General features: G+C 50.8%; 1 protein-coding gene across 1 annotated transcript in view; it reads right to left on the reverse strand.

The window, feature by feature from the left end:
• Positions 1-23376, reverse strand: part of SDK2 (sidekick cell adhesion molecule 2) — a 263285-nt gene that overhangs the window by 61310 nt on the left and 178599 nt on the right. The window contains exons 6-17 of the mRNA XM_059907902.1: positions 21280-21391; positions 19096-19286; positions 18885-18968; positions 17050-17244; positions 16408-16524; positions 14613-14780; positions 13569-13671; positions 7382-7558; positions 6900-7036; positions 5786-5933; positions 2098-2238; positions 278-459 (exon numbers count right to left, since the gene is read on the reverse strand). Of these exons, the coding sequence (XP_059763885.1) occupies positions 278-459; positions 2098-2238; positions 5786-5933; positions 6900-7036; positions 7382-7558; positions 13569-13671; positions 14613-14780; positions 16408-16524; positions 17050-17244; positions 18885-18968; positions 19096-19286; positions 21280-21391 (1755 nt within the window). The remainder of the gene's footprint in view (positions 1-277; positions 460-2097; positions 2239-5785; positions 5934-6899; positions 7037-7381; positions 7559-13568; positions 13672-14612; positions 14781-16407; positions 16525-17049; positions 17245-18884; positions 18969-19095; positions 19287-21279; positions 21392-23376) is intronic.

Here is a 23376-nt window from a genome sequence, read left to right on the forward strand (position 1 = left end):
CAACGCTAAATGTAAGCTGTTTCATGATCCAGTTAATGGGAAACTTTGCAGAGGGTCCCTGTAACCCCGAAGCCTCTGCCTTCATCACACCCACCCCAACCTCTTCATCTTTCCCTCCGTCCTCCCACCCTACGGGGTAGCTGGGCACAGCATGCGACAGCCTGGGACTGGATAAAACAGGTGACACGGTTGAGGCAGTCAGGACTGGACAGTCAGGACCCAACAGGCACGGAGAGGGGGAAGCACCAGCTCCTCCACGGCCACTGTCCCCACCCACCTCCCTGCAGTGTCCACTCGGTGACTTTGCTACTGTAGACACCCAGTCCGGCGCTGTTGTAGGCGGCCACCTCGATCTCGTAGTTGGTCCAGATGATGAGGTCCTCCAGCAGCAGGTTGTTGACATCAGCATCTGTGATGTTCTTAAACTGGTACCCGACAGGCAGCCCGGCCAGGCAGTACCTGAGGGGCGAAAGCCAGGATGCCACGGATTGGAATCAGCCTGCTTGTCCTCGTGCCCAGGAAGCTGTCTGTGATGGTGGAAACCCACATCCATGCTGTCCAACATGGGACCTGCTGGCACTTGTGCTTGTTGGGCACCTGAAACGTGCTTAGTGTAACTGAGGAACGACGTTTGTCATTTAATCTTACTTTTTTATTAATTTAAATGGCTGCAAGTGACCAGCGGCTACCCCATGGGATAACACAAGTCCAGGGGATGTGTCTGGACTCTTCTTTTTGACGGGGGAGGAGGACATCGGTAGGATGGCTAGCCAGGGATGCTGAGAGTTCCTGGGAAGATCTCACTGGTCTAGCTTTGAGGGGTCGCTGATCAGAGAGTGGTCTCCAAAGGTTGGGCTCATTTTCTTTCTCCTTCTAGGAGAATGGCTCCCTCTTTTGACAGCCATTCACTGAGGTGGAAAGAAAAAAACCTGAGGCTATATACTCTACCAAGTTCCACCTTCCACTGGAAAAAAGAATGCAGGGTAATAAATAAATGGGATATGTACAGGCAAATTTTGGAGGATGGATAGCTCATAGGAGAACAACAATGTGCACACACTTTAACGTCTAACTATTGGGAAATCAGAGGCCCCAGATTATTTTGATGCTTCACAAAACCCCATAGCAGTGGTTCTCAAAGCCTTAGTGTGCATTAAAGACACCTGCAAAGCCTGTTGAAACACAGATTGCTGGGCTTACCCCAAAGTTTCCCATTCCGTAGGTCAGGGGTGGGACTTGAGAATTTGCATTCCTATCAAGTTCTCAAGTGATGTCGATGTTCTGGTCCAGGGACCACACTTTGAGAACCACTGCCCTTTAGGATTCACCAAAAAGCCCACGACGAAATTAACCGATAACGGAGCAGCCAAACGAACAGTAACTTCTTCCAAAATTTGGGAATTCCAGTGCTGTGAGTGTACTCATTCAGGAAAGAGACACGTGAAGTTGCCTAGCATCTTGCAACCAGCCAGAGTTCAGAATATTGACACAAGTTCTCAGAAGTTTCAAGTAACAGGCTACTTTTCTTTTATGAATACCAAATTTTAGTAACAACTTAATAATACACTTTCAGGTTACCAGTGAAGCACCCACAGTCAAATGTAAAAATAAAAGGCTATATAACTGGGCTTCATTTGGCAGTAGGGACCAAAGACAGGACTTCCACTTTTTAACCAGTTCTTGGCCTAGTAATTCGTCCACTCATTGTCTGTCCTGGGGAAATCTGGCCTGCTAGAATATTCTTGGTTTCCCAGGTGGTTGGTCCCCTGGATAGTTATGTGTCTCCGTGCAGCCCTATTCCTATGTAGCCCTGACAGATGGCAGACTTGCCATCCGTACAGCCTTAAGGAGGCTACATTGTATCTCCTCTCTAACCATTCCTATTGGTTTCCAAGGCTCTCACTGCTGCAAGTTCTTCTAGATGTCTAACTTCAATCCTTCCTACTGTAGTGTAGGCATTTCTTGTTGCCTGGTCCTTGTTGATGAAGAAGGACCTGCCATGAATCTGCTCTGTTTTCCAATCCACTCCCTGACCCTCCCTCATCTCTTTCCTCTTGAGTCTGGGCGGCCCCTCCTTTCCCCGGTCCGGACGCCTACCTGATGATGTAGCCCTTAAGGATGCCATTCTGGTGGCTCTCGGGAGGTGGCTGCCACTGGATCATGATGGATTGGTTGGTCCGGCCGCTGGCGATGACATTCTGTGGAGGGGCCGTGGGGGGCTCCTCAGGAAGGGAGACCCTGGATAGGAAAACACCAAGAATGGGCAGGGCTTTTCACTCCTAGTCTCCACGGTAAATACAGGAGTTTAACGGGATATGAAGAGGCCCCACCCTGCTCTGCCCCTGGATGACTCTGCACAATTGCTGTGTGCTTTTGGGCTAGTCAATTAACCTCTCTGAGCTTGCTTCTTTATCTGTAAAAGTAGTATCATAAAGTCCACTTGCCTGCTTTATGAGTGGTTGAAGCTTGAATGACACAATGTATATGGAAGTCTTTTTAAAACACTGTAAAGCACCAGATATGTGTATTTTCTGTGCGGTTGAGGGACACAGGCCTTGGTTTCCCATTTGTCAAAGAAGCTGCTGTCGGGGTTGATGACGTCATGAGTGTTCAAGTATTTTAGGAGCAGGAGTGTCAAATACTCACCTCCCAGTTACCAGCTGGTGGTGAACTTGAACCGGGCTTCCTTTACGAACCAGCTGAGCCCAGGCAGAGGTAGGGCGGGCCGGGTAGGGGTGGCGGGGTGTGTGGGTGAGAGTTTGAGCATCCCCCCACCCCCCGAAGCCCGGTGCTACTGCATTTCTTTCTCTGGCATGGCCAGGGGACACAGCATTCCACCTCTGTATTTTTCACATAAATGACATGCATCCATTAACAACAAAAGTTGATTATTTTTGATGGATGTCTTTCCCGTTTTGTTTACATTTTTGTTTCCTGATGGATAGCTTTTCCAAAACATCCTGCACCTTCCCATGGCTTTGTAAAGCCTAAAGTGAGGGTAATTTAACCTTTTTCTTGCTGACTCAGGACAATTCATTAGGAAGATGAATCAGCATTACAGAGGGAAGCCCAAAGGACTGGAGAAGTTATAGGATGGTTTCCCTACACTTTGAGGCCTCTTGTTATTGGGATTTCGTAGCTCTGAAGGATTGGGGCTATGTCCATTTTTTTCCCCTGCACCACCTCTCGTGGTCCAAACATGGCCTGGCACATAGTAGGTGCTCAGTAAACAGTGAATGAATAAATTCTTCTATAACCGCTCTCCATGCCAGGCTGTTAGCTGTCACTTCTTCCTCCTGTTAGAGTGTCACAGCCCCTGTGGCATCCCCCTAGTAAAAGCCAAAGGGATTCAAGCTTACTGGAACTGTGGGGAAGCCACAATGATTGATTTAACCCAGTGGTGGGTCTGTGTACACACCAAAGAGCATCTTTTAAAAAGCAAAATGCATTCTTGGCTCCCTTAGCAAACACTATATGATGGTTTATTTCTGGGCTCTCAATTCTGTTCCATTGGTCTATGTGTCTATTTATTTATTTATTTATTTTGGCTGCACCATGCAGCTTGCAGGATCTCAGTTCACCAACCAGGGATTGAACCCGGGCCACAGCAATGAAAGTGCTGAGTCCTAACCACTGGACTGCCAGGGAACTCCCTATGTGTCTATTTTTATGAGTAGCATACTGTTTTGGTTACTATAACTTTGTAGTATAGCTGGGAATCAGGAAGTGTGGTGCCTCTGGCTTTGTTCTTTGTTCTCAGGATTGCTTTGGCTATTTGGGGTCTTTTGTGGCTCTATACAAATTTTAGAATTGTTTTTTACTATTTCTGTGAAAAATGCCATTGGAATTGTGATAGGGATTGCATCAAATCAATGGATGGCTTTGGGCGATATGGACATTCTAACAATATTAACTCTTCTCAATGGGAAAAGGATAGTCTCTTCAATAAATGATGTTGGGAAAACTGGATAACCATATGCAGAAGAAGGTAATTGGACCTCTATTTTACACCACTCCCAAAAATGAACTCGAAATGGATTAAAGACAAACTTGAGACCTGAAACTATAAAACTCCTAGAATAAAACATAGGAGAAAAGCTCCTTGATGCTGGTCTTGGCAGTAATTTCCTGGATATGACACCAAAAGGACAAGCGACAAAAGCAAAAATAAATAAAAGCAGGACTATATCAAACTAAAAAGCTTCTGCACAGAACAAGAAACAACAAAATGAAAAGGCAACATATGGAATGGGAGAAAATATCTGCAAACCATATATCTGATAAGGGGTTAATATCCAAAATATATAAAGAACTCATACAATGCAACAGCAAAACACTAAATAATCTGATCAAAAAATGGGCAAATGAGCTGCATAGACATTTTTCCAAAGAAGACATAAAAATGGCCAACAGGTCAATGAAAAGGTGCTCAACGTCACTAACCATCAGGGAAATGCAAATCAAAACCACAGTGAGATATTACCTTACACCCATCAGAATGACTATTATCAAAAAGACAACAAATAACAAGCGTTGGTGAGGATGTGGATAAAAGGGACCCCTCATGCACTGTTGGTGTGAGTAAAAATTGGTATAGGGACTATGGGAAACAGTATGGAGGTTCTCCCCCCAAATTGGAAATAGAACTACCATGTGATCCAGCTACCCCACTTCTGGGTATATATCCACCCCAAAGAAATGAAAACAGGATCTCAAAGACATATCTGCACCCCCGTGTTCACGGCAGCATTATTCACGATAGCCAAGATATGGAAACACCCTAAGTGTCCATCAACAAATAAATGGATAAAGAAGATGTAACACAGCTATACAATGAAATATTTTCCAGCCATGAGAAAGAAAGAAATTCTGCCATTTGCAAAAACATGGATGGACCAGCAGGGTATTATGCTAAGTGAAATAAGTCAGACAGAGAAAGACAGATACTGTAGATCTCACTTATATGTGCAGTCTAAAGGAGCTGAACTCAGAGAAACAGAGGAGGTGGGGGGCTGGGGAAGATGTTAGTCAAAAGGCATAAATTTCCAGTTATAAGAATAACAAGTTCTGGTGATGGAATATACAGCATGGTGATTATAGCTAAGAATACTGTATTATATACTTGAAGGTTACTAAGAAAGTAGATCTCAAATGTTCTCACGACAAAAAGAAATGGTAATTATGTGACAGGATGGAGGTGTCAGCTAACACCACGGGGGTAATCATTTTGCCATACAGGAGTGTGTCAAATCAACGCATTGTACACCTTAAACTTACATAATGTTACATGTCAACGATATCTCAATAAATCTGGAAAAAATAAAAATACACATTAAAAAAATAAAGAGCTAAAGCACACAGCTTTGGGGCGTGGGATTGGTGCCACTATCATTCTGACCTGATGTCTTCTTTCTCACTAGAGGAGGCTGCTTGTTCTATGGGGGTCTAGGTGGCTAGAACGCGCCTCCTACACAAGTGGGTATTAAAATGCATGAACTGCTGTTTTTATTAAACTTTCATCATGTTAAAAAAAGCTTTGTTGGAGGCTTCATGGGGTCTGGCACCGTGCAAGGCATTGCATACAGAGATCCGTGTAGATCCTAGATGTCTTTGGAAATTCACGTGCGTTTAACAATAATGGCAACCCATGGGGGCGTAGAGCAGAATGGGCTTAAGTCTTGGAACGCGCATGGCCCACAGTGAGAGGGACAACTCAACTGGGTTAGAGAGTTGAGCCCCTGACACCCACCGTTGGAGCCCCTGACACCCACCCTGCTCCCCTCACCTCTCTGTGTCCTTGCTGAACTGTCCTTTCCCCACGTCGTTGACGGCACAAAGACGGAACTGGTAGGAACGTGCGGGAACCAAGCCCTTGACCATCACCGAGGTGGCCTCGGGGTCCACACTGGCCAGGAGCACTGTCCAGGGGGCATCTACAGGGACAGAGGGTGGAGGCTGAGGTGGGCATCTTGGGGGCGCACGCTTCTTCCCCCTCCATTCCCAGCAGGCGTCCAGCCTCGTTTGGGCTGGCAGGGTAGTACCTCCCCAGCTTGGTCCAGTAGAGGCTGGTCACGTCATTTTTCTGGGTCCCCTTAGCCCACATGTCCCAGGGGGTTGGGGAGTCCTGAGGAGGGAGCAAGGGCTCATGGGAACTGAGAGGCCTTTTCTATCTTTTTTTTTTTCTCAAATTGATGAGCTCTAGCAAACTGTATTTGAAACACCACTCAAATGATGCCTGCTAATTATTTTGGAGTTCATGGCTTGGGGATGGAGGATAAAAATTAAAAAAAAAAACAAACTAATGGCCAGGGACTTCCCTGATGGCACAGTGGTTAAGAATCCGCCTGCCAATGCAGGGGACACGGGTTCGACCCCTGGTCTGGGAAGATCCCACATGCCGTGGAGCCACAAAGCCCGTGGCCACAACTACTGAGCCTGCGCTCTAGAGACTGCGAGCCACAGCTACTGAGCCCACGTGCCACAACTACTGAAGCCCGCGCGCCTAGAGCCTGTGCTCCGCAACAGGAGAAGCCACTGCAATGAGAAGCCTGCGCACTGCAACGAAGAGTAGCCCCGGCTCGCTGCAACTAGAGAAAGCCCGCGAGCAGTAACAAAGACCCAACGCAGCCAAAAAATATATATAAATAAATAAATTAATTTAAAAAAAAAACAAACCAACAAAAAACAAACAAAAAACTAATGGGCCAGTGTCTTGGGGCTTCTGGGTGGCAGGTCCCAAGTCCAGCCTATGTGTTATCTCGTTCAATTGTCACACGACTGGAGGATGCCGTGGCTCATTTTACAGATGAGGGAGCTGGGCCGTCCAGAGGGTTTGCTCAAAGGCACAGAAGTGGGGTCGTCCTGGCTGCGGTCGGTGGAGGGGGCGCGCGCAGCCTTACTGTTCTCCGACATCTCCAGGATGTAGTGGATCAGTGGGCTGTTGCCGTCAAAGGGCTTGGCCCACGTCAGGTTGATGGCCCTTCTCTCCGCGGCGCTGAGAGTCGCCACTGGGTGCTCAGGGGCATGAGGCAGCTGCCTGGAGGAGACAGGTGTGGCGGGCACCCCTGTGAGGTCTAGAATCAGGTGACACCCAGGACTCAGTCTGAGCTCCCGTGATATTTGGTGCTCGGCCCCCGAAACCCAGCCTTCGGGGCCATCTAGCTGGAGATTCTGCGCACTGGCTCTGGAGCCCACCTGTCCAAAGCCATAACCCAGACTCCCCGCCCTTGACAGGGGCCGAACTGAGCCGGCGAAGGCCTGGAGGATGCTGGGGTGAGGTGGGCGGGCTCAGGTCACACCTGGCCTGGTGGCCTGCCTAGACGCAGCCTTGCCTTTGCCGCCTGCACCCCTTCACCCCGGAGCCTGGGCAGGCCGCCCTCACCTCACGCGCAGGTGGGCGCTGCGAGAGTCGTTGCCTCCGGCTGAGAGCACCCGGCAGGTGTAGGTGCCGATGTCCCCGGACCACGTCTGCGAGATGTGCAGGGAGCCGTTTCTGTCCAGACGGATGCGGGGGTTGCCCTCCATGCTCAGCGTGGCCCCATCCTTCTCCCAGACGTACCTGAGAGTAAGAAGGACCGCTAAGTATAGAGAGGCAGGGAAGGCAGGGTGGGGGGCTGCTGGGGGGTGGGCACAGCCCAGGGCTGGTCTGGAGCAGGGAGCTCCAAAGGTGGGCAGGGGACGAGCCCCCAGCCACAGAGGGGGCACCTGCAGCCCATCACGCCTGCGGGTGGGGGCCTCGGTCCAGGAGCATAACCACAGCATTATCCACCGTTCACACCTTCAGTTCAGGTCCAGGTCACAACCTGGTTGCTTCTGGCCGGAAGCCATCACCAAGCGGCGCAGAGTGGACAAAAGGTATTCTTCCAAAGAGGTTAAAAGATTAGGGCTGGAAAAAGAATGAACTTCTCCACGTAGACTACATCTGGGGATTAGTTTTATGAAGGGAATCATTAGATCAATGCATCACTGTGACAAATTAACTTCAGCGTCCAGAAAAATCACTTTAGCTTTGGTCAGTCAGTACAAAGGGGGACTTGAGAAGTTACACACATGCCCGTGCCTGACAATGAGAAATATCTGCTCTGGATTTGTTCTGGAGGAGACACAATAATTGTCATCAACACACACAGGGTGCCAGCTCCTGGCAGGATGCTGGGCTGCTACCCCCCAGGGAAGGTCAACCAGGGCGACCAGGGCAGGAATGCGGTCGGGCTGGGATGCTTTCCTAATAACCCATCGCTCGCTCAATGAAGGGACAGGGTGATGGGACTGAATCACACGGCCCTAGAACTCTCTGGGTTTAGGGAGTGTGAGACGGCTTGGGAGAATGAGCCTGTAATATTTTTAACCTAAGTTTAAAAAATCAGAAAAGTAGCAAGTACAGATGAGAAAAGAATGAAGGAAAAAGGAAAAAAAAACTCAAAAGCTTTCCCCTAAGGGGTAATCATGATTCACATTTGAGGGTAAACCTTCCAGACTTTTCTCTCCTGGGCAGTTACCACATTGCTACTATGTTCTGGGGTCAGATTCTTGGGTCGAATGTTGCCCTGGTCACTTACCAGCGTTGTGGTCCTGGGTATATTTATTTAATCTGGTTGTGCCTCAGTTTCCTCATCTGTCATATGAGGGAAGTAATACCACCCACCTCATAGGGTTGCCATAAGGACTGTGTGAGTTAATATAAAATACTTGGAGTAGCGCCAGAAACATGGTACGTGATTGACAGAAGTTAGCCATCACTATATAGTTCTACTGATACAGCATATTTTTAATATAAATAATACCCAGCTATCTATCCATCCATCCTGATTTTAAAGCTGCTTTTTCCACCCAAGACAATATCAAAAATTCCTTTTAATGTGACATTTCCTCACCGTGGTTCATGCTGGCTGCATAGTGCTTCAATGTAACTGATCCCATAATGTTGGACATCCAATTTAGCTCCTTGTTTTCTGATAGGATAGTTAATGCTGTGATGAACATCCTTGCGGCAAAATATCTGCCACATTCTAAATCATTCCCTCGAGTATACATTCTCAGCAGTAAATTGACAAGTTAAATGTTAACACTTTTTATACATATTTGCAAATTGCCAAAAGTAATCACAGAGAATTCATCTCTTTAGCTAGAAAAGGATCATCCTTGCCAGCACTGATGGGATGGATAGAACTTTACTTAAAAGCAAATGTAGCTGCAGAGAGTAATTCCTGCTTAAGAAACAACCTATAACAAGCAGACATAATTTGTCCCAGGATGTGGTGCTTTAGGAAATATCTATCACCACCTGCAAAGTGTTTGTTCCAAAACTACTGAACTTGAATCTAATGATCAGTTACCTGAATCTAATTAGAAACACAAGGGATAGAAGAAGAAGTGAACCACACCATGAAAAAGCAGCTAGCCAAACCCTGATGTGGACTATTCTACAGCAGGGATATTCTGCAAACTATGGCCTGTTGCCTACTTATGTAAATAAAGTCTTATCGGAACACACACACACACACTCACACACACACACACACACACACACACACTGACCTCCGTCCTGCAGAACCTGGTTTCTCCAACTAATTAAGCGCATGAAAACAAGGCAAAAACGAAAACAAAAATAAGGACAAAAATAAAAAGAAGGGGAGAGGGTACCATGTAGAATAAAAGAGACACACCAATCAGACACAATGTGTGGACCTTGTTTGGACCCTGAGTTAAACCAACCCCCTGTAAAAAGACACCTTGAGACAATCATGGCGACTGGAATATGAGCTGGTAATAGAAGAAACCAAGGAAGTGTTCGTTGTGTTAGTTGTGACGGGGGACATGGCTGTTATATTTAAAGAAAAGTCCTTTTCAGTAAGAAATGACATATTTAATGGTGAAATTACGTTTGAAAGTTGCTTTTTAAAAAAATTTGCAGTTAAAAAAAAAAAATGTGGGGTTGGACTTCCCTGGCGGTCCAGTGGTTAAGACTCGGCGCTTCCACTGCAGGGGGCACAGGTTTGATCCCTGGTTGGGGAACTAAGATTCCGCATGCCGCGAGGTGCAGCACAAAAAAAAAAAAAAAAAAAAAAAAGCATGGGAGTAGACACATGAAACAAGATGGGTTAAACGCTGGTAATTGTTGAGGCTGAGAGGTGGGTACAGGAGGGCTGAGGATACAATTCTCTTCTTTGGGGTATGTTTTAAAATTTCCATAATAGAATGTTAAAAAAAAAAAAGAACCCATCAATCCATTTAACTTAGGATAAAATTTCCCCAAATAATCTGTAATGATATAGCTAGCTATTAAACAATTTTGATGAGTGGTTTTCAGCTTTAAATAATATTATACAGTCCTCAGGAAATCAAAGATGTGCAAAAATATTTACTTATAAGGACATTCAGAACGATACTTCTTAACATTAGCAAAAATTCAGAAACAATCCACATACCCAGCATTAGGGAATTGGTAACAAATTATGTGGCACCCACACAGTGGAGGACTGAACAGTCATATAATTGACAGAGGAAGAGATTCACAATAGGTTCGTAAGGGTAAAGGCAGATTAAAACACTGTTTCTAGTTTTTTCAAATGACACCCAAATATTACTATCTCTAGTGAAAGGAAACACAGATTAATCTACTTTTCTACTTCCTCTCTCTCCATTCCTCCCCATGGTCTTTGGTTTACCTGCATTTTCTATATCTTCCTCCTAAAACGGATACCTATTAGCTGTATAATAAGAAAAAACAGTAACAATATTGATTAATATTAACAAAGTGGACTGTTCGGATTCAGTCTAGATCTGGGTTCAGATACCAAACAGAAGCAATTGTGGAGGCTTTTCATGCTGCCACCTACACCTGCCCAGCCTGCGTCCCCTGGAGCCCAGCTTTATTCTGAGGACATGTAACCAGGATTAAGTGGTTACCAGTTTTGTCTGATTTGGTTGTTCAAATCCTTTCCAGTCTGTGTGCTCAGGGAACCCCTGGTATGTCTCCTGCCGCCAGAACAGGGATTTTAATTCTGGCTGCACATCAGAATCACCTCGGGGACTTCTAAAAAATACTTAAGTCTGGGGCCCACCCCACCCCTAAGACTCACCTCAAGGAGGTGGAGGGCCGCAGGGAAGCTCCCCTCCCCCAAGGTGATGGAAGCTAGGCATGGGTGGGAGATGTCGGGGTGGTCTTGGCCACAGACTTTGCCAGTTTGGGGGGATGATGGACCAATTCTGTTCCCTCCCCCATCTTAAAAAGATTGTCCTAGATGGGTAATTCCACTCTAAGGCGAGGACCCCTCCAGTAAACTGGAACAGTGATTTCCCATCGGTAGTTCACTGGGGGTCCTGGAACGTGGGCCTGCAGATATATTGCAAAGGGTCCCTAAATCTCTTTGTTCACAAGAATTGTCCAGAGGATGAATAAAATGTGCAAGTTTTTCCCAAGTATTAGTAGATAACATTTTAATAAAATACCAATTTATTTTAAAGTTTTACTGACTTAATATAGCTTTTCGTTACAATAAAAATTTTCAGTTAATGGATGCTAAAATGATAGCGACTATTTATGTATGGGTCTGAGACCCACAGCAGTGTTCTATGGGGAGAACGTGTGGGTTCTCCTGGAAGACATTTTTACAGTTGGTATATTAATTTTTTTAATAAAAATCGAATAAGCCCTGGGATAAGCATATTCTAGATTATCTGTTGGCCATGTTCTAACTACATCTATGTGATTTCAAGGCTCATGTTTGCATTTGACGATGACTAGCCTAAAGGGCCAATGTTTAATGTTTAATGAGGTGTTTCTCCAACTGGGGCCTGAGACAGATCCTCTGAGAATGGGTGTGGATCTAAAAGCCTAGTACCCTTGAATGTAAGGTGGTGCAGCCACTGTGGAAAACAGTATGGAGGTTCCTCAGAAAACTAAAAACAGAACTACCAAATGATCCAGCAATCCCACTCCTGGGCATATATCCAGACAAAACTATAATTCAAAAAGATACATGCACCCCTATGTTCATAGCAGCACTATTCACAATAGCCAAGACATGGAAATAACTTAAATGTCCATCTACAGAGGAATGGATGAAGAAGATGTCATACATACACACGACGGAATATTAGCCATAAAAAAGAACAAAATAATGCCATTTGCAGCAATGCGGATGCAACTAAAGATTATCATACTAAGTGAAGTAAGTCAGAAAGAGAAAGACAAATACCATATGTTATCACTTACATGTGGAATCTAAAATATGACACAAATGAACTTATCTACAAAACAGAAACAGAATCGCGGTCATAGAGAACAGACTGGTGGTTGCCAAGGGGGAGGGGGCTGGGGAAGGGATGGACTGGGAAGCTGGGGTTACAGATGTGAGCTTTTATACACAGCCTTTACACAACAGGTCCTACTGTGTAGCACAGAGAACTATGCTCAATATCCTACGATAAACCAAAATGGAAAAGAATATACAGATATGTATGTATAACTGAATCACTTTGCTGTACAGTAGTAATTAACACAACATTGTAAATCAACTATACTTCAATAAAAAATAAAATAAAAAAGGGGAAATAAAGCAAAAAAAAAAAAAAAAAAAAAGTTGTAGTACCCTTGCCGCCAACCTTGGCTTCCGGGGTCCCATTTGTCACAGCCATACAGACTGTCATATACCCAGTGGCCACCAGGTGGGGCCCCAGGACACAACTGCCTCCTGAGCAGAGCGGGCCGTTACTCCAAGTGGCATCAGTGCCCGGCCCTTCCAGCTCCGTGCCAGTTGCTTCGGCAGTGACGTTGCCCATAAAATAGAGAAGCAGCACGGAGGGAGTATTTACTTCTAAGGAAACAGTGATGGTTTTTACTCAGCATCCCAGAGCTCAAGGGAGAGCCTGAAGGGACCATTTTGTCCCGGTTTTAGTTCTGGAAACATTTCCCAGGGTTGGCCCAGGAAGTGTCCTCGTGCCCAGCCTGGGAGGGCTCCCAGCTTTCGTGCCCTTCTTGGCTGCTTCTGTGCTCCCTGGCCTCTCCAGGGCCTTCCACAGCGGGACCTGGTTCCCTCCAGGCCAAGTGGCTTGCCGAGGTCTGGGCTCCCAAGGAGGATGGCGGGGGTGGCCCCAGGCTGGGCCTCTGTCTCTCACACGTGTCCCTTTGAGGGTCACCTCAGGACCCTTTCCCTTCCCAGCCCTGTCACTGCTCCCACGCCTGTTTACCCAGACCCCCCTGCTGTCCATGCAGTGGGCGGAGGGTCTAAGGCCTGGGGGGCGGTGCTAGCAGGAGGTCCCGAGCAACCCGCAGCCTCCATCTCTCCCCAGACAGATGCCTCTTTCTCATCCCCTCCCTTCCGCCCTCCTCCACTCCCTTTCCTCCACTTCTTCACCGCCCAGCCCCTTCCCCTCCCCCACCACTGCCCAATTCATCTCAGGCTGGCTCAGTCCGCCAGGCATTTACTTAGTGTCTTCCATGTCCCAGCCCTGCACTAGCTCTGCACGGGCCACACTTACCCGTGTGGACACTCGCCCAGCAGCCAGCTACCCCCTAAAGCTGCCCCTCCCCTTTTGCCTCCAAGGGGCCACAGCCGAAGGAGTACCTCACAGTCACCCGGGGGTCGTGGGTCACTCCGCACATCATGGAGGCCTGGGTTCCCTTGATGACGCTCTGGTCCTGGGGGGGCTTGGTGATGCGGGTCCGGGCTGAAAGAGAGCAGGGAGACGGCGTGGTGGGAAGGGAAACAGGTGGGTCCCAGAGAGACAGGTGAGATGCAGGTGTAGGGGAGGGGGACCTTCAGGTGAACGGCACCCGAGTGGCTGAATTCTACTGGTGGACTGGTCTGCTGTGGTGAATGTCCCAGAACGTTAAGAACCACGTGCTTCCACGGTACGTGAATTCTTGGAAGCCATGATCACAGCGGGGGCTCTTATAATTTTGCTCCCACAAACCCACGCAAGGGATGAAGAAAGATCAGGGTTGTGTTCCCAGCACACCAGTGGTCTAGCCAGGGTAAAAATAGGATCGTCTGATTCCGGATCTAATGCATCACATCACCCACCAGGCCCCTGGCGCTCAGCCTAGAAGGGCGGCCCACACCTACGTGTGGTACCAGATCCCAAGTGGTACAATCTGAGGGCGGGAAGGGGCTTGGGAAGTTGCCCCAGAGCAGGGGTCACAAACCACAGCCTGGGGTCAAGCCCAGCTGGGGGCCTGGCTGGGTAAATTCCCCTGTACTGGCACTCAGTCACACCCGCTGGATCCACCACTGTCTACAGCTGCTTTCTTGATGAAACAGAAGAGTTCATGGAGCTGTGACAGAGACTGTTTGGCCCACAAAGCCTGAAATATTTACTATCTGGCCCTTTACAGAAAAAGTGTGCTGATTTCGGCCCTGAAGTCTATGCCCATCAGCTCTCTCTTCTCTCAGCTTGGCCAGGCACGGCCAGAGCCTCGCTCACACGGGATCACCCGCGAGCCCTCGGCCTTCCTGTGACCTGTCCTCTGCACTGATCCATCCAGGTCCTTCTCGTAAGACACGCCGGCTGGACAGACATGCGGATGTGGAGCTGCAGGTGCTCGCGCGCGCTCAGTGCAAACCCACCCGCAGGCGTGGAAAGAGCTCCCGCTCGCCCTGCACACTCACCCCACACGACCAGGTCGGCCGAAGCTTCGTCGACCCCCCGAGAGTTGGTGGCCAAACAGGTGTAGGTGCCGGCGTCGGAGGTGTGCGTGGGGCTGACGAGCAGGCTGCCGGACTCCAGGAGCGTGAAGCGAGGCAGCTGGACAGAGCCGCTGGCCAGGATGCGCTCCCCTGGGCGACACGGGGCGGGGGGGATGCACGGGTTCAGGCTGCCGCCCCGGCACACTGACATGGCCACGGGCCTGGACGGCACTCCCACCTGTCCCCGGCCCCTCTGGGGCAGGGTGGGCTCAGGCAGGCTCCCAGCTTCAGAAAGGCTGGAAGGGCCACCGGTGGGGCGATGGTGGTGGCAGCGGGGCTGGGGACCAGAATGGCTTCTGACTTGGTGACGGACACAAGGGCACAAGGTCACAGAGTGGGTGGCCCCGAGCCCGGGGCTCCTGATGTCTCTCCACCCACCATGCTGTCTGCCTTTCACCAGAGGAAGCCAGCACTGTCTCTTGACGCTGTCGGGTACAGCCCTCAGAGGCAGCTGGCACCTGGGCTGGGGGGGAGGGGACAGAAAGCTCTGACAAAGTGGTGACAGGCATCCTGTGGAAGGATGCTTCTGGAAAGTCACCTGCAGGGGCGCGGAGGAAAGTCATGGGTGGGAGCAGCAAGGGGTGGGGGCGGAGAGGGACACATAGGGCGGGGGCAGCCCTGGTCAGGACCGACCTCCCTCTGCAGTGGGACCTAGGGAGGCCTGGAAAGAGGGAGAGGGAGGGAGGGAGAGGACATGCCGTGTGTGAGTGAGTCTGAGAGTGCAGGTTTTCGTGATTGTACCTATTTTAAAGAAAATCCCACCTGTCTGTACAGAGGGCACTGTCCATGGGCAGGTCTGGGGGTGAGCGGGTCCCTCTGCACACACGTGCGGGCATACTGAACAAGTGAGCGTGTTAGGTGGGTGTGTTTATTTCTGGGCCTGAGTGTGCCCACACTCCCCCCACCAACAGTGATGGAGTATCTACTGTGTGTCAGACTCTGTTCTAGGCCCTGAGGAGACAGCGGGGGACAAAACTGAAAGCCCTGACCTCGTGGGGGGCCAGGCAATAAGCAAAACCAATGCGCAGATGATCTTGCGTATTAGAAGGTGGGAAAATAAAGCAGCGAGGGGTCGGGGGAGGGCCTGGGTGAGTCCTGTGGAGAAGGTTCATCTGAGCAGAGGCTTGGGGGGGTGTGAGTGAGTGACTCTGTGTGTGTGTACATGTGTGTGTGTGTCCCCAGGGAGGGTTGTGAAGGTGAGTGTACAATGCAGAGTGTGGAGGAGTCACGCGGGGTGGGTGGACCTAGGTAGACAGCCTGGGCTTTGGTGGCTCAGGTGTCTGAAGCCCTGCAAGCTGCCTGAGGAGGGGGGATGGCCTCCTACCTGTACTAACAACCTCCACCGCGATGTTACATCAGCCATCATTGTTTGGGCTTCCCTACTTCCCAGGCACAGAGCAGGCGCTTCATGAGCATCCTCTCGTCTAGTTTTCATGCCACTCCCAGGTATGTGTCCTACTGTCCCCATTTTACAGATGGGAACCTTGAGGCTCCAAGGTCACAGGCCTCACAAGAGGTAGAGCTGAGCCTTGAGCCCAGCAGGGCGGCACGTGGTACCTACCGTGGTGTGAAAGAAACCCTCATGGGTTGTACAGTGCACAACCTTCCCAACTGTACATGGGAAACCCCACCTGGCTGGCTCCAGAACTGAGCCCTGAGGACTGCCCTAGACTTTGTCACGTGGCCACACCCTCCAAAGCAGATCAGTCTCAGCTACCTTTCTGCCAAGTGATGGCCGGCCGGGGCGCCCCCGAAGTCTCACAAGCCAGCACCACTGACATGCCGTCAATCACCGTGCTGTCCAGGGGGCCCCTGGTGATGTTGGGGGCGATGCCTGCGAAGGGAGACAGTGGGGCCTCTTAGCCACACCCCAGGTCCTTGTTCTGCCCTGCCATTCCCGCTGGCTGGAGTGGGTCCCTCTGCAGGGAAGGATGCAGGCGTCCTGACAGGGCCCCAGCATCGGGAAGAAGCCCGGAAGGCCCACGAGGGGCTCCCCTTACCACCTGCCCCGTGGAAGGGCCCAGGTGACACTAGTCCCCCACCGCCTTGATTCTCAAGTCTCCATTTAGGGGAAACTGAGGACCCCCCCCAAGGGCAGCTGACACCCTCCATGACAAGGTAAATGGGATTCATCCTTCATCAAATGTGAAATCGAGGCTCTGGTTTGTAAAAGAAAAAAACGGTGCTGGCTGCAGAAGCAGCAGGTGTCACCGGCCAGAGCCACCCGGCCCCGGGGGACAGCCTTCTGGGACCCTGTCTCCGCACTGCACAGCATGCTGTTCTCAAGAGGCCCCTGGCTTGGAGGACAGCTGCGTCCTGGGCGGGGGGGACTCGGGCAGGACAGGAAAGGCCAACTCACTGGTGACGGCCAGGTACGTGGAGGTCTGCACCTCGCCGGCCGCGTTGCGGGCGAAGCACTGGAACATGCCGGTGTCGTCGGGCACTAGCCCGCTGATCTGCAGGCCCCCGTCGCCCCGCTGCCGGAAGCGGCTCAGCCTCCCCACCTCCACCACGGCCGAGTCCTTGTACCAGGTGATGGAGGGTGGCGGCACACCTGTGGGAGGTGAGCGCCCACCGTCAGCCGCCTCTGAGGGATGCTCAGGTTGAGGCTGAGGCAGCAAGTCCTCGAGGGGGGGTGTCCCTGGGGTGTCTTGGTTTCTAGAACCTTCTCAGAGGTGCCACTGTTGGTCTTGGGAGCGGGGAAAGATGTTCTCAGAGGGACAATTCTCAAATTCTCATAGAGTAGGCGTTCCAAGAAAATTTAAAAGATCCTGGGGTTAGTTTAGCTTGGAAAGGCTGGACTGGACAAGCTATATTTTTTCTGCAATGTTTAGCAGCGTCTTTTGTGTGCTCTGGGAACCTCCAACTGGGCTTTCACAAACCCAGGTGACCAGAGAGCCCTGTGTCAAGGGGCATGCAGATGGGATCAGTGTTCCTTCGGAAGCCCCCTCCTACCGGGTCGCACAGGGAGGTGAATGGGGGCGCCCCTTACCCCTCAGCCTTCCCCAAGCTGTGTCCCCAGCCCGGCATGCTCTTCCCACAGGTACCCCCTGGCCCTCTCACCTCTCCCACTGCGTCTCTGCTCAAATGTGACATCTACAGAAAAGGTCCCCAAACCCCGTTCGAAAGACCACCCCGTGGCTCCGAGCCCCCTCAGCCTGCTTGTTTTTCCTTCCCAGCACTTTTCAACCCTGACGTCCTCTAATATTTCATCCACTCCAAGCAGTGCCTTCTTTCACATTGTAACGTCTCAAATCAGGACGTGTCTTACAATCGACAGCAAGTCATCATTTAATTGGCAGTCCCTTTTCTTTCTTAGAGGCCCATAAAATAATGGGGCATCTTACAACCCATGGCATTTCAGATGAAATGAAACACGCTATCTTTATTTGCTTATTGGTTTGTCTGCCTTCCTCATGAGAACGTTAAGTTCTGTAAGAGCGGGGATTTGGCTGTTTGGTTCATTCTGTGTCTCTCCAGCCCTGAGAACAGTATCGGCACATGATAAGCCCTCCAAAAACGTTTGTTCAATACATGAATGGATCTCTGTCTTCCCCTGGTGTGGTCTCAGAACGGGGATCAGTATCCCCCCTCCCCCTCCACTGGACCCTCCCTCCTGCCTGGGCTACATTCTCCTCTCTGTTCAGTGTCAGACCCTGTCCCGTCATGCACACTCTCCCCTATCATCCCATCATCCCAGATTTCACCCTGGTTTCGGGGTGCCTTTTAGCTCAGTGGAACCTGAAGGAGGCGGGGTGGGGATGGGAAAAGTAGAAAGTCTGCAAGAACTCTGACAAGGCAGGGTTAAGTAAAAATGGTGGGAGGAGATGAAGCAAAATGGCCCAGACACCAGGCAGAGATGCACTCAAGTTCTAGCAGTTCTGACATTACGATAATTTGGCATTGTCTACAACTCTCAAATTATGGGCAATTTGGGTCTGTCACCTATCCTGAAATTACGGTAATTTGGATTCATTTGTAACCTTCAAGTTATGGTAACACGGGGTTGATTTCCAGCCCTGAGATTATGGTAATTTGGCCTGTTTGTTTCCTGGGGTGTCTACCTACAGCCAGACTGACTCTCTGTTCAGTGATGAGAAGGAGGCAGAATTTAGAAAAGTCCGTGTCAGGGACAGGAGCGGCTGAAGGTCCGGGGGTCCCTGCTGTCCCCCTCCATCCACAACACCGTGTTACCTTTGGCCCGACAGGGGACGTCCACCACTTTCTCCATCTCTGCTGTGATGTGTCTCTCTGGCTCCTTGACAAACTGAGGCGGTTCTGCAGGAGCGGGGGACCAGGGGAGGGTGTCAGAGCTGTGCTCCTGTTGGTATGGTCACCGCTCGGGTCACCCTTAAGTAGGCCCCAGCCATGCTTGGGGGACCCCAGCAGCCCCACCCCGTCTCACCCAGCACAGACAGGTAGGCGCCACGGACAACAGAGGGGGCACCGCTGCTGCGAAGGATGGCCTCACACTCGTAGTAACCGGCGTCGTTGCCCGTGGGGTTGGGGATGGTGAGCCGGCGGTTGTAGTCGCTGATGCCGCTGGACAGCAGCACCCCATCCTTCTTCCAAATGATGTGCAGCTTGATCAGGGGCCTGGGTGGGGTGGGGGGGGGGGCGAGGGAGGCAGGCCATCAGCCACAGAGACTTCAGAGGCCCGAGAGACAGGGCAGGGCATGGTAAGGAATGCAGGTCCGGGGCCAGGCTGTCTGGGTTTGCCCACGCCCCTGACACTTTCTAGGCGCAAGCCGTTGTTTGGTGCGGTTCCTTCAGTGCTCTGGGCCTCAGTTTCCTCATCTGTGAAATGGGGGCAACTGTGTCCACCTAGGGGTTGTGGCGAGGGTGGATGGATTCACACAGGACCCCGTCCCAGTGGTAACTCATGCTCGGGGGCTCTCGAGAGCAGAAAAGCGTCCTTTGCACGCATCTCTCTTTCTTTTGCTCTGCTCCGTGCGCCGTGCCCCATCCCATAGAAGTCAGTGGATAGGAAAGTGTGAAAGGTGAGGGAAAGTGACAAGTTGAGATGGGAGAGAAGCACCCAAAGTTTGGAGATGGGGAAACAAAGGCAGGCAGGTGGACATACGCACCCCCAACTTTGAGAGAGGGCTGAGGGTGTGAGCTGGGCCCCCTTTCCTCCATCACGGACCCCGGCTCCCCGAGGACCTCTGAGCTGGGGTTTGCCCGGCTCCCCTGTTTAGCACCTGATGGATCCCCAAGGGCGGATCTGCCAAAGTGGGGTCCGTGCTAGTTCCCCGGGGGCTCAGAGGGGTCCCATGAAAAAGGGGTTTCGTGGTCGAGCGAGTTTGGGCAGCCTGGCCTGAATGGTGTTTCGCAGGCTCTCCTCTGCTCCCTTAACGTGTTCTCTTGCATTCTGGCAGCCTTTTCCCTACTTGTGAGAAACTTGGGTTCTGAGAAGTGTACTTTTATGTATTAAAAAAATTTTTTTGGCTGCGTTGGGTCTTAGTTGCGGCATGCGGGCTCTTTCGTTGTGGTGCACTGGCTTCTCTCTAGTTGTGGCATGCGGGTTTTCTCTCTCTAGTTGTGGCGCACGTGCTCAGTAGTTGTGGTGCACAGGCTTAGTTGCCCCATGGCATGTGGGATCTTAGTTCACCGACCAGGGATCGAACCTGTGTCCCCTGCGCCGGAAGGCAGATTCTTTACCACTGGACCACCAGGGAAGTCCCTGAGAAGCGTACTTTTAGAAGCACTGCTACAGAGACACGCTGTCCGGGAACCTTCAGCTGGGGGTGACCTTGGGGTCAGTGGTCTAACTGCCTACTCCATCACATCGGATCATCTTTCTGGAGCACTTAGGAGGTGTCAGGTCGGGCTGGCTCCAGCACTCTACCTGCATGCCTCACTGCCGAGGTAGGTGCTGCATCATTCCCCATTTTATAGCTGAGGACACTGAGGCCCAGAGCCTGGCAGTGAGCATGGGCCCGAGGGGTGGTGGCTTGTTGCATTGCAACTCTGCTATCGGTCAGCTGGGTGACCTTGGGTAGGTTCCTTGCCCTCTCTGGGCTTCAGGGTAGTGACACCTACGTGGGTAGCTGTTGGAAGAAAGGAGGTTTTGTGGGAGGGCACGTAGCACAGTGCCCACACACGACCAAGGGAGAGAAGTGAGGGTCGTACGTGGCTGAGAAGGGGCCGCATTTACACCTGACCCCAGGTCTGCCCTCCTGCAAAGTCCATCACGTGACCCGTCTCCTAGCACAGCTTCCCTCTCGCCCATGCCTGCACGCGAGGAGGGCACTGCTGGCAGAGGTGAGCCACCCCTCTCCAGGCTGCTCTGAACGTTGGAAGTATGAGTGGATCCCCCACCAGCCCCAAATATCCCGGGCTGGGATCTGCTGCCCTGTAACTGCTGCCACACCTCGAGGCGTGGGCTCTTCTCTCGGGTGGGCCCTGCTTGCAACCGACGGCTCTCTGACAGCCCACCCATCACCCCTCCTCTAGGCTAAATACCCCATCTTCTTTCATGGGTCCTCACGTGACACTTCTGGGCCTGTCTGAATTCCGACTGGTCTCCTCTGAGCCCACAGGTCAGGAGCGCTCGCTGGAGTTAAAGTGGGGGAGGGGCACTGCCCACCTGGCATTGGCCACGCACTCCATGGTCACCTCCGAGGTCCCGGCCACCACGCTGGTGTTCTTGGGAGGAATGATGATGGTTGGAGCGATGGGGTCTGCGGGGCCCCCTACATCTGGAGAGAGGACAGGTGTCAGCTGGGAACAGAGGCCGGAAATCCCACCCCACATTAGAGGGATGCCAGGGGAGACCTTTGTCCTCATGGAGGGGGGCAGGTGGCCATGGGGCAGACGCCCCAGCAGCCCCAGAGCCGAACCTCCAGACACTGACCCCGGGGTCCCTTCCACCTCCTCTGCTGATGGGTCTCCACACAGTGTCCAGGGAGAGTGCACTGGAGACCTCAAGGCCTCTCCCACTCCTCCCGTAATGCAGCCACTCCCTCGTCCCCGTCCCCCTGTCCTGGTTTTTTGCCTTCAAAATCCTTCCCTCCACCTGCATTTATCTTCTTGGCTTACTGCTTCATTTGCCACCTCTTCTACCAGAATGCAAACTCCCTGTAGTTGGCTGAATACTGTCCCCCAAATTCAAGTCCATGGCAGCTGTGAATGTCACCTTATTTGAAAATAGGGTCTTTGCAAGTGCAATCGAGTTAAGATGCAGTCTTACTGCATCAGGGTGGGCCCGAAGTCCAATATGATGTGTCCGTATAAGAAGAGGGAAATTTAGACACAGACCCACTAGGGAGAAGGCCAGGTGAAGACAGATGCAGAGATTGCAGTAATGAATTATAAGCCAAGGAACATCAAGGATTGCCCGCAACTGCCAAAGGCTTGGAGAGGCAGGAAAGGATCCTCCCTTACACCTGTCAGAGAGAGCGTGGGCAAGCCGACACCTTGATTTCAGACTTCTGTGCCAGAGTAAATTTCTGTTGAGATAGGTCACCCAGTTTGTGGCCCTTAGGAAATTAATACATTCTGTGAGGCAGGAACCTCATTTGCTTTTGCTTTGGACTGAATTGTCCCCACCCCACCCCCATTCATATGTTGAAGCCCTAACTCCCCTGTGTTTGGGGTGGGGTCTTTAAGAGGTAATTGGGTTAAATAAGGTCATAATGGTGGGGCCCTAATCCAACAGGGTTAGTGCCTTGATAAGATAAGGAAGAGGCCCCAGAGCTCTCTCTCTGCCATGTGAGGACAAAGTAAGAAGGCAGCCAACTGCAAGCCAGGGAAGAGAGCCTTCAGCCAAAACGAACCATGTTGGTACCTTCGTCTTTGACTTCCAGAACTATGACAAGTAAATGTCTGTGTTTGAGCCCCACCGTCTGTGGTATTCTGTTACGGCAGCCTGAGTCAAGACAGTCCTGTTCGCCCCCACTTCCAGAACCATGCCACACAGCACACAGTAGGTGCTCAAATACATCTGTTAGGTGAATGAACGCATGGGACTGGAGCTATTGTTGTATAACTTCCAGGGTCGATGATTAAAATGAAAGAGAACTTATCATGATTGGGCTTTATTAAAGCAAAACAACACCCCAAACTCTCCTAACAGAGGCAGGAGCATTTCCTTTTTTATATTTTTTGAGTTCTTTAAGAAGTGGCCAGGTTCTTAACTTTGTGGGTCAGCATAGGCCCAATACTGGCAGAAACTCCAATACTCTCTGTACACCTGCTCTATGGCTCCCAGAAATACAGCCACCAAGGACTTTCCCTCACAACAAATCCATCCAGGTGGCCCCTAGCCGGGAGGTTCTGGAGGTGGCAGGCCATAATGAAACGCATGGCCCCCAGGTAACAGCAATAGGACATGCTTTATGGGGAAGTCAGTCCACTCCAGTCAGCCCCGGGAAGGGTTTTCCTGCTGGGCCTCCAGGCCTTGCTGGGAAAGGCCCAGGTAGAATGGGAATAAAATGTAAAAAATAAACTAAAATGAAGGGGGGAAGAAAGGAAGCATATAAACCAAAATAATTGCAACAATATAAAAGCCTCATGTAGGCGCCATAAAGAGCGATTGGACTGAAAGCTGCTGATATAGCTGAATCCATAAAAGTGTGCTCCACATGGTTTACTACATGCCGGGGTGCGCAGGTACGGAGGCCCAGGTTACTGGCGCACGAGGAGAAGACAGACAGTTAGAGCCCCACGGCGTCAATGGGTAAAC

Source organism: Balaenoptera ricei, chromosome 20, assembly GCF_028023285.1.
Source record: "Balaenoptera ricei isolate mBalRic1 chromosome 20, mBalRic1.hap2, whole genome shotgun sequence".
Lineage (NCBI taxonomy): Eukaryota > Metazoa > Chordata > Mammalia > Artiodactyla > Balaenopteridae > Balaenoptera > Balaenoptera ricei.